This window comes from Coptis chinensis, chromosome 9, assembly GCF_015680905.1.
Source record: "Coptis chinensis isolate HL-2020 chromosome 9, ASM1568090v1, whole genome shotgun sequence".
In the NCBI taxonomy this organism is placed as follows: domain Eukaryota; kingdom Viridiplantae; phylum Streptophyta; class Magnoliopsida; order Ranunculales; family Ranunculaceae; genus Coptis; species Coptis chinensis.
The window spans coordinates 54,402,579-54,414,518 of record NC_141464.1 but is presented as its reverse complement, the minus strand read 5'-3'; the positions used below and the strand labels follow the sequence as shown (position 1 = coordinate 54,414,518).

The following is an 11,940-nucleotide window of genomic DNA, read 5'->3' as shown; positions in this document are numbered from 1 at the left end:
AAGATCTCTTGGTGTGCATGATCTTTGGTCAAAGTAAAAAAAAAATAATAAAAAATTGGGGCGACATTTGCAATAGCGCGCGATATTACCAATGTCGCTCTGCATCCGCATCCGATCCAAATTGCCTAATTTGCGAACAAGAATGCGAACGAACATGTTATACGACCGAATTTACTACCACTTAGAGTTTGAATTCCGGAAAATTCCAAAGTATTCTTTCAAATTTGAAGAATTTGACAGGTTATACTACCACCTAGAGATGCTCTTAAATTAACTTAAAATAAGTTCGTAAGTAAAACTTCACATAAAAAATGAATTCAAACCTAATTTTTGTGGGTATTAAACACTCACCATAAAGATCATCTCCACAAAATTTCAACTCATTCGGTAACTTCTAAAATAAATAAAAATTATTATCATATTTAAAAAGAAATCTAACGATCTAAAAATGTCGAGTTTTTGCAATCATTTTTTGCCAATGTTAGAGATTTCCAAATGAGCTGAAATTTTGTAGAGATGAACTTAATATTAAGTATATCATATCCACAAAAAATTAGTAATTTACCTATGTACTTATTTTATGCCAACTTAAGTAGTTACTTTTTAGAACTAAATATATACAATCCTTCTCTAAAAAGTAGGTACTTAAGTTAATTTAAAATAAATACGTAGGTAAAATTTCACTTAGAAAATGAATTCAACTCTAATGTTTTGTGGATATGATATACTCACTAAAAATATCACCTCCATAAAATTTCAGCTAATTTGGAAACCTCCAACATTGACAAAATATTATTGCAAAAACTCGATATTTCTGGACCGTTAGATTTATTTTTAAAGATGACAACAATTCTTATCTATGTTAGAGATTTCCAAATGAATTGAAATTTTGTGGAGATGATCTTTATGGTGAGTACTTCATAACTACAAAAAATTAGGTTTAAATTTATTTTATATGTGAAGTTTTACTTACGTACTTATTTTAAGTTAACATAAGTATCTACTTTTTAGATAATATATATATATACATCCCGATCTTAGAAATACATACTTATTTAAAAGTTAAAATAAGTTCGTAAGTAAAACATCACCTAAAAAATGAATTCAACTCTAATTTTTTGTGGGTATTACCTACATACCATAAATATTATCTCCACAAAATTTGAGCTCATTTGGAAATCTCTAACCTAGCTAAAAATTGTTGTCATCTTTAAAAAGAAATCTAACGGTCTAGAAAATAGTATTTTTGTGATCATCTTTTGCCTAAATTAGAAATTTCCAAATGAGTTGAAATTTTGTAGAGATGATGTTTATGGTGAGTAGATGATATCCACAAAAAAATTAGGTTTGAATTCATTTTCTAGGTGAAGTTTTACTTATGTATTTATTTTAACTTAAAATAAATATGTAATTCTAAGACCCATATATATATATATATATATATATAAGTATCTAGTGGTAGGTTCCGTTTACAACACTTTTTATACAACGTTTTATACAATACCCCCACCGGACCCTTCAAGATGTTTTAAGGGCTAATTTTTTGTAGATAAGATGTTCTCACCATGGATATAATCTCCACAAAAAATTGGATCCTTTGAACATTTCTAAGTTTGCCAAAAAAAAGTTACAAAATCGATATTTCTAGACCGTTGATAAAAATTCATTGGTTGAGAGCAATTTTTCTCATGGTTAGGAGTTTTCAAATGAGCTGAATTTTTGTGGAGATGTTCTCCATGGTGTGGAGATCATATCTACAAGGAATCAAGGCTTAATTCATATTTTCAAAGGGTATTGTATAAAATGTTGTATAAAAAGTGTTGTAAACGGAACCTATACCATATATATATAGCCCGGCTCCTAGAAGGACTTTAAATAATTACTAAATCTAAAATAACCACAACTTCACCTGCAAAATGATTTAAAACCTAATCTTTTGTGTATATAATCTACTAACCATAAAGAACATCTCTACAAAAATTCAACTCGTTTGATATTTTCTAACTTAAATAAAAATTGTCAAACGAGTTGAATTTTTGTAGAGATATTTTTTATAGTTAGTAGATTATATGCACAAAAGATTAGATTTTAAATTATTTTGTAGGTGAAGTTGTAGTTGTTTTAGATTTGGTCCTTATTTAAGGTTCTTATAAAACCGGGCTATATATATATATATATATATATATATATATATATATATATATATATATATATATATAGGTGAAATTGTGGTTGTTTTATATATACATTTCTTTTATTTTACAATAAGATATCAACTATGGATCTAATTCTGTATGTTCGTGATAATCTTATCTCCGGTTCATATTGAGTCAACAAAATAATACACCTTGATGCGGTCCAAGTGCCGTTGTTTTCGATCGATGTTTATAAAATTAAGAATGTATTATTTGGAGGACCAATTAATCTATCAAGAATTTTATCCCCAATAAGTAGTTATAAGTTCTAAACTTTCAACAAAGACATTCGAATTCAAGACCTCTTAAATTTGCTGTGTGAAAAAGAGTAGTATAAGTTGTGTAAAATCTTTATACATCACCATATTTGGCATAAAATATAGGTTGCATGTGCACCAATATATGCATTCAAGCAAGCATGTTGTGTATTTATTTCATGCACACATTTTGCATTAAGTGATACTTGTAAGCGTATATTGCGCTTCACACACATACCCCCACTTTCTCTCATGCACAAATTGCATTTGGTACATTTATTGTCGTCCATGTGATTGTTTAACACTTCGCCTCATTTAGGGTTTCTGGTAGAATATGAGGTTTGCATGTTTTGTAGTTATATGGATGGGTGTTACACTAAAGCTAGCCAATTGAAATATGCTTATCTTCATGACTTGATGATTGTTTACTATATGTTCCCTTTTTTTTGCAAATTAAATGAAGTGGAGAGCGTACTATGGTTTGTAACCAAGAACCCAAATTCGCTAATTTCATGTTACGTTCAAGTACAAGGTAAGCCTCCAGTATACATGATTCATTCGGAAAGAAAAAATGTTGTACACAATACCATGTTAACAAGCATGGTTTAACAGGGTAAAGCTAAAAAAAAGCGTCCAAATAGCCTTGGAGGAAATGTGTTTTATCATATGAAAAAAAAACTCATCTACTTTCGAATTTGTGAGGGTTTAAGTCCCCCGAAAGGTCGATATATATGAAAATAACTAAACAAATTTTCTCACGGTCGTGGAAATAATAAATAGAGATTTTATGATGGAACAGGGTTTTTAAGTTGCAATAGGATTGATAAGTTAGTACAAAATATTAGTTGCATAATTGCATTACAAGATTTGAATGGGATGGAGGACAAGGTTTAGAAAACTTCGAAGAGAATGATGGCTAAGGGGGATTGGCCATAGTAACACCCAATGCGCACGTTTGGGGAGGAAGAAAATTAAAGAAGACATAGCATTAATATCAAGTCTGTGTCACCGTACGCAAGTCCACTTCAGTTCAGGATTTGTGATGGAATCGTGTTCCGCACTTTGTGCTGCATCTCTCCCCCGCCAGCCCATCCCACTCTTCTTTACTTCTCTAAAAGTAAGAGAGGGAGACATACACAGAGAAGCCAGAGGTGAGAGCTTTAAATAAAGAGACCAAAAGCACAATCCAAGACTAGCTGAAAATGCACAAAGGAAAATCTTTTAGTTATTGAAAATGCACAATCTGGGTTCGTGTATCGTTTAACTTTTATTTCAATGTGGTGTGTGGAAATGGATCCCTTCATTCATATAGTAATACGTAATAACTAACGAGTAGTGTCACGCATGGTGGCCATAGGATAGGTTATCCCGGAGACCCTGACCTTAGCGACCACCAGTGACCAGCCCAAACAACAATTGAGCCTCAGCTGGTCATCAGTAGTTCAGGTTTTCTTTAGCTCTGTTAAATGGGTTACACTCCCAACAAGTGGTGGTTTCCATAGAAAATTGATGGTGTGCAGCTAGTTGTGACCTATCGTCTAAGGGACAATGACTATGATGCTAGCATCCCAAATCACATCTGTAGTGTAATTTGGAATTTGATTGATTAGATTTTTCAATGGAATGGGACCAATGAATATTTGACCAGAATGATCCTACAAACCTAGTATACCAAGTTGTTTGCCTATGACTTGCTAATTCACCATAAACTTTTGCATTAATACCAAGTTTAACTAACCCTCTCTCCCTCACTGGACTCATCACTCGTGTCAACTTAGAGCAATTAAAAGTATAGAGTTCGTCTAATCCGAGGATATCCTCATAAGAATAAGAATAAGATTCAAGACTGATGTGTAATCCAACGGTCTGAAAAATTAAAAACAAATTCATTTTTTTTTTCGTTTTTGATTTTCAAACAGTTATATCACACATCTAAAGTCTCAAAACCTTCATCTATGAGAATATTCTCGTGGTAGCCCAGGCCTAAAAGTATATCATCTTCAATGGTCAAGCAGAAAACACCAAGTAAGCAAGCAAAACTTCGATGTTCAGAGAATCAGATGTGATCTTAAAAGTCTATGGATTGGATGGTTGCAAAAATCATTTGATGGTTGCAATCATTTGATAATAATCTGATGGATCAAGACCTGTCCTATTGGCTAGCCCCCACGTGTGCTTACACAATACACCTGTGAACCTATTTTTCAAGAGTTGCAGAAACGTCATCTCTTTGAATATGGTGTGAGTGCGTGACGCACACATTCCCTATCAACGACTCAATGTTATGGTTTTCCAGGAAAAATTCCTTGAACTATGAAAAGTGCTAAATGAGCAACCCACTTAAAGAGTTTCACCGATGCCACAGGCTTACAACAGACTTCAAGAAAATAAGAAAAAAACCAACCAACTTACCGGCTGGCCCGAAAGATAACATCAGGGCTTGCCACCGTATAGGAGTGAGGGCCTCACCCATAGTTATGGATTTTTGAATTGCCGGAATTCCAATAGATCCAAAAATTGGAATTTCAGCTAGAATATTTGTAATTTTCGAGGGTTGTTTAGGACAGGGATTAGGTCGGGTTCGAATTGGATATGGCTATATCCGAATCCGAATAATTTCACAGTATCCGAACCCAAACCTAAATCCCGATTATATCCAAAATTTAATATCCGAATCCGACTAAAAATTCAAAAAAAAAACCCAAAAATTATATCCGAATCCGAACCCAAATCCGACCCGAATACATAAACGGATATAAAAATTGGCCCGAACCCGATGTATTCGGTAATCGGGTTGGATTCAGAGTCTACCCGACCCGATTCCCTACCCTATTGTTGTTGTTGTTTTTTTTTTTTTTTTTTAATTGCCTAAATCTCGAGGTGCTCTTCCAACTACCACTTTTTTTATCTAGCACCCTGTGCAGTTTAAGCGTTAAACGGTAGCTAATCGGTTAAGAAGCGCATAACGATTAGGCCTAGTAATCGGAATATATCGGGAATTAATCGGAAACTAATTGGATAATAATTCTAAATAAGATTTTACATTCCCATAGATAACCTATAACACATGTCACAAATAATTATTAGCTAAATGCATATTGAAGTGAAATGAAAATAAAAAACATATCCAACAATCACCAAAATGTAATCATAACCTCATTACATAGTTTATTGGTCAACATAAGTCAAATAAAAAACATATAAAATATGAAAAACACAAAAGCATCAATGACTCCTAAAATTATATCATGGAAAAGTTGGTTTAAGTTGGATTTTCTATATCATATGCCTTTTGTTCTATAACTTTATATATACAAATCATGTTTTGAGAAAAACATAAAACAACAAACCCCTAGACCTATTAATTGCAGCTTTTTTAACACCTATTTGTACTAAATTGCCCAATTAATCGGCATAAATCGGGCTATTAATTGATCCCACTTAAATCGAGATTTTTTCTACTAATCGTATCGGTCAAGTAGCTTATAGTGCCTATGCGCCTATTAATCACCAAGCTTGGTATTAAGAACGAAATATTTGACATATTTGACGGAATTCCAAAATTCTATGATGGCCTCATCACAAGGGGGGCTCAGTAATTTTAGAGCCCAATTTTGGTTTGAGTACTTTAGTTTTTATCTCCTAAGCCCATTAGACGGTTGTGTTTTCTACTCATTAATTCATTCATATAATGCACAATTAACACCCATTTGATGAGCAACCCTGTGAAAGGGCTCATTTATCCTTTAAAAATACAAAAAAATGTATACTGTAGCCTACATTGGAAGCCTAGACTACTAGAAGGGGCCTTTTATTTTTTTGTACTTTTGCAGTTTCGCCTAGACCCCAAATTGTCTTCCGCCGGTGTAACATCTTTTTTTTTATGGTGACCGGCCGGCGTAACATCATATCACCATTCACCAGTCAAAATCCAATTGCCTACAGACACAACCGGTATTAGAGAACAAGATGAAATTGATTAATGTTTTATAAGAAACATATACATCTGTTGGTACTATGCGTGTCCAAGCAAATATATGGAATTAATTTGCTTAGTGGTATTATTGCTTTTAGCAAAATCGTCTGAATCATTTACATTTTTTACCATAGGAACTCTTAGAGTAAGCATTGCTTGGAGTCTTGGACACATTGAGGGGGAGAGAAAGTATGAGTAATTTAAGTGCTGCAGGAAATGGGGGTGGGACAAAGTGGATTTAAATAATTGAGTGAGTGATGAGATGGCACACACGAGAGAAATGATGAGAGTATTTCATGTCGGAGTTGCACCGACACCACGTAGCTCAATTTAATTGTCTCTTTGCACGGGGAGTTGAAGAAAGAAAGAGAAGTTTTTGTAGTATGCTTTGATCACCATTCACAGCTCAAACTCAAAGTGCAAGTGTGTGAAACTGAAACTGCTTCTTTGCTGGCAATCTGAACTCATCTCTCTAACTTAATTGCTTTCAACTTTTACTGGAGTTTCTGTTGTTTTATTCAATTAAAATGAGACAGATCTTGTTATATGTTATTCACTAAATGCCATTCAGAGACCCTACCTTTCTTCAGTTTCTATACTTCCATATATTGTCTTCTTTAATTTCTACTTAGTAAAAGGTACAAATTAACAGACCCATTTTAAGTCCGATTGGATCAAAAGGGATCTTAGTTAGATATTTTCCTCTGTTTGCAAAGGTTCAGTATTTGGGTGTAAGAATAACATCATTGGTATACCCTTTTTAAGTGTTCTTTTTTGGCAAACATATCCACCTCTCTTGGAGCTGGATACTATTGAGATACCTAAGAATCATAATTCACAAAAAGAAAATTTGAGGATGCACTCCTTAATGCAATTTTTCTTCTAAAAGATGCACTTCTCTTTGTCCTAACCTGAATATATAGTAATTGTTTACAAACTACAATGTTTATAGCATATATGTAAATCACACTACAATTTAACCATACCAATGGTATTGCATATTGTTACCCTTCTACGAATTAATTCAAATCTAGTTTTGAGGCAATGCTTCATAGGAATCTAGAAAATGTGAAACATATAAACGAAATTGCATGATTGTTGGCACACTTGGATATTAGGCTGATTTCGAGTTCACAGTACAAGGTGGAAAATATCCAATAGCTTTGAATTTTGGCGCCCACTATACTAGCTGCTACGTCATGGGCCTTGCCATTAGAAATTCCATTGATAACAGATTCACATTATTGATATCAGATTTGTTGGTGTTGATGATTGTCAATATTATAGCATAGCATATATAAGATGATAGGTATACGAATCTAGCTAACTATGGGAAGAATTATATTGGCCATATTGTGGACATGTATGGTATATAGGAATATATCAACATCAAATTCTTGTTTATATTGGCCATAGCTTAGAAATTTCATCTTTTGTTGAGGACAGGAATGGCACCTTGTTTTTAAGAGCTCAACTAATGCAGGTGGAGGTCGGCCTAAACCTCTAAATACGTCCACAAAAAACATGAAATTCTTAATTTCGTACTACATTGTCTAAGGAAGCTAGCTAAATTTTGATCAAATATTATATACCATACATTGATCGAAATTCAAAAAATGCACTTCAAAGTTGTGAACTATAAGATAGGTGCTTGGGAAAGACCTCTATGTGAAAGACATCCCCCTTCCAAACAATTATTCCTTCTTATAACACATCAAAATCAACTCTAGCGAGCTTATCTAATTATTTAAGTTCATTAACAATTTTAATTTAGAAAAGTGAAAGACTGAGTTTAGTTGAATAGAACCCTCGAGTCAATCCAAAGCCTACAAAATTTCAAGCCAAAGTTGCAATTACTGTCCACCACCACTTCCAAAACAAACCTCAATTCATACCTTCTTGACTTTCAAACACCCTTATTTATTTCTACAACAACCTCTCTATTAGAATAATCTATCACTTTAATACACACTGCAAGCAAAAGCAATAAGAGAATCATCTTCATAGAAATCAGAAAAGTTAAAAAACAAAAGATAACTGACCTACACAAACTCACCTTTTTAAAGCGTTCAATCTTTCTCTTCTCTTCATAGTTCATGACTTCATTCTATATATTTCACTCTCAAACTCTTGCTTCTGAAGTCTGAACCAAGAATTTAATGCTTTCTGATATGAATTCTGATTAAGAGCCGACATGTATGCTTGTCCATGGATTCTTTACTTAGCATGCTTTGGGTTAACTTGGACTTTGAAGTAGTGGGCACTAGTGTTTGCGTTTTAATGCAAAAGTGTAAGGAAGGAATGGGGGTTGTTCTTTATATCCTTTTCCGTTTTTTTTTTTTTTTTTTTTTTTTTTTTTTTCTATATGGTTTTGATTATTCACTATTGTTAACAGGAGATTTTTGTTGTACTTAGCAGTTTTTATATATCTATTTTGGTTTCTATTTTATTTAATTTCTTTGGGGGATGGGAAGGTTTGTTTTAACTTTTTATTAATTGATATATGTACTTATTTTACAGGGGTAGGTGAAGAGGCTATAAGAAGAGGTTCTAAGTCTGCCTTGAGGTTTCAGTACCAAGCCTAGCTAGATTTCCTTAGCATCTGCAAACTAAAAAAAGGCATTTTGTTCCTTGTAATTGAACTGGTTGGCTACTTTGATACCTAGTTATATAGTTAAGTTTTTTCCTGTTGGTTTTTCTATCATCACCATGGCCTCATCAAACAGACACTGGCCTAGCATGTTCAAATCCAAACCTTGCAACCCTCACCACCAATGGCAACATGACATCAACCCTCCAGCGCATATTTCATCATGCCCAAGAGCAGCGCCATATGCATCAGGTAATGATTATATGTTAAGATACAATCACAGCAATCAACATTTATGTTTCCCTTTCTTTTGATTTCACTCGATTCTTTTTCATAATATTTGAGCCTGAAACCCTTGTCAAGTTTGGAAAGTGTGGGGTACCCTTGTCTACCAATTGCCCACACCTTCCACTTCTTGGATCATGAGTGTGAAAAAACACTTGAATTTCAGTCAGAAATGGTTTTCAAATTGTTAGATTTTTCCATTCTTCATGGTAACTCATAAGCTGTTAGTCATGTAGTTCTATACAATTATATAAGTATATAACACCATCATGGGTTTTCTTCAATCTTAATCAACAAAAACAGTCCTATTTGCACACAGAAGTATACATGTATCTAAACAATGAAAAAAGAATCACGAGTTGTTTACAAAATTGTCACTCTAATACTGTTGTTCAATTCATTCCAGGTAGCGAAGAGCGAAGCCCGGACCCAAAGCCTAGGTGGAACCCTAAACCGGAACAAATACGCATACTCGAAGCTATATTCAACTCCGGAATGGTTAATCCTCCGAGGGAGGAAATAAGGAGGATAAGGGTACAGTTACAAGAATATGGACAAGTCGGCGATGCCAATGTCTTTTACTGGTTCCAAAACAGGAAATCAAGAAGCAAGCATAAGCAAAGGCATCTCCATACTTCAAAATCGCACACTCATCATTCTTCCCCAGTTTCTGCCACTACTTTTATTGCACCATCATCTTCTTCATCCTCATCTGAAAAATCTCCACCTAAAAGGACTAATAAGTTATTACCAATAGGCGGTCTTAGCTCTCTTGATGCATCAAATTCTCCTACTGCTTCTGTGAACCAGACCTATTTTCAAAGTCATGGAGATGTCTTAGCTGACCCTTTTTTCTATCCAATGCAACAAACTAGTAACAACAATTTGATATCACATGGCTTATGCTTCCCTGAATTATCAAATATCGTCCAAATTCCTCATGAACAAGTAATTGGTCCTTGTACAGCTGGCATTCTTCTTAGTGAATTATTGAGTACTCATGGTGCTTCAAAGAGAGAACAAGAAGAGGAGAAGTTGAACCTAGAGCAGCAGCTAAGTTACACTATTAGTAGTAGCACTACTACTACAACAACAACAAATGGTACCACTGCTAGTACCACAACTTTTAACACAGTACCCTCTGCTTCTACAAGTGTTGTTGGTTCTATCAACATTAATCAAATACAAGGTTAGTAATTAATCTCAAATTTATGAACATTTTTCTCTCTTATGTTTAATAAGACATTAATGCAAGTATAGGTAAAGTACGGACTAGCAAAGTCGGTAAAACTTTTGGGTGATGATACGAGAGGTGAGGGGATGTAAATAGAGTGGACTATGGAGTAGTGGCCTAAAGAACGAGAATATATGCTCTGTGACGAGCAAATTGTGACGGTGTTTTAGACTTTTTCAATTTTGTCAACCGTATCAAAAGATAGGACGTATGCATGGTTGCAAAATTTGACAATTGAAGCACGTAATCAGTTTTTCTGATATATAAAAAATGATTGTATGGTTGCAGGAGTTGGTGCAATGAGTGCTCCGGCAGCTGTGGCGAAATCAACGGTGTATATTAACAATGTGGCATTTGAGGTGGCAATTGAACCGTTCAATGTGCGCGAGGCATTTGGAAATGATGTGGTACTCATTCACTCTTCTGGTCAACCTGTTCTCACCAATGAATGGGGTGTCACTTTGCAATCCCTCCAACCAGGCGCTGTTTATTATCTGGTGTGCACATCAAACATATTTATTTGACTTCATGCATAAAATGCTACATCTTACATTATTACATGCCGAGTTGCCGACTCAATTTTTCTGCATATTGACTTGTAGGTTCGATCACCAAGATCAATTAATCAAAGCCTTCCTTGTATATATGATCTACTTTGGAAACATTAAACTAGCTAGTTTTTGTGCAACCATTTGAATTAAATTTTTGATTGTTTACGAAATTTAGATCTGGCAAACAAAATTTGTTTATTGATTTTTTAAAATATACGTACGTACAAATCTTTGAAAGTTAATGTATTTCAGAACGTTTTGTAAAAGTATGTGCATTTTAATATACGAGTTGATCTTTATTAATAAATTACATAGATCAATAGCTGATCTGAAAGGCAATTTGATTATCGAAAAAAAAAAAAAAGATCTGAAAGGCAATTTTGAATCATGTCCTGATGTACCCAACCAATTTGATATACGTTTCTTTTGTTCTTTGGTTGCAGGTGTGCTAAACTGAAAGAGAAAAGCCAAATGGAATCTCCAGAATCCAGTCTTGATTTGGTTGATAGTGTCTTTGGCTTTCCGTTTTTAATTGGAATTTTATGTGTGTTTTTATATGATATAAGATCTGGATTCTGGACAAACAATCTTTGCTTGGTTTAATTGATTAATGGAATATATATGAAGCATATTATCCTGATTTTAGGGAAATTAAGTGTAACGCCTGATAGATTACAAATGCTACCAATTGGTGTAATACGCGCATTATTACTCAAATCTATACTAGCTCATCTTAGTCATGTTGTCTTCTTATGATTCTGCTACCGCTTGTCCTTTAGGGTCATGCAACTTAGCTTGTTCTTGAAGCAAAGGAAGTTTGATGGTGGTGAAATTCAGTACCTCGTACAAGAA

General features: G+C 34.0%; 1 protein-coding gene across 1 annotated transcript; it reads left to right on the top strand.

Annotated features, from left to right (window-relative positions):
* The first annotated feature begins 8,573 nt into the window (after positions 1–8,573).
* Positions 8,574–11,739, top strand: HB-3 (homeobox-3). Its single transcript, XM_086582657.1, has 5 exons — positions 8,574–8,718; positions 8,949–9,270; positions 9,710–10,492; positions 10,826–11,034; positions 11,532–11,739. Exons 2-5 carry the CDS (start codon positions 9,138–9,140, stop codon positions 11,538–11,540), a joined length of 1,134 nt encoding a protein of 377 aa, XP_086438783.1. The 5' UTR covers positions 8,574–8,718; positions 8,949–9,137; the 3' UTR covers positions 11,541–11,739.
* The last annotated feature ends 201 nt before the right edge of the window (positions 11,740–11,940 follow it).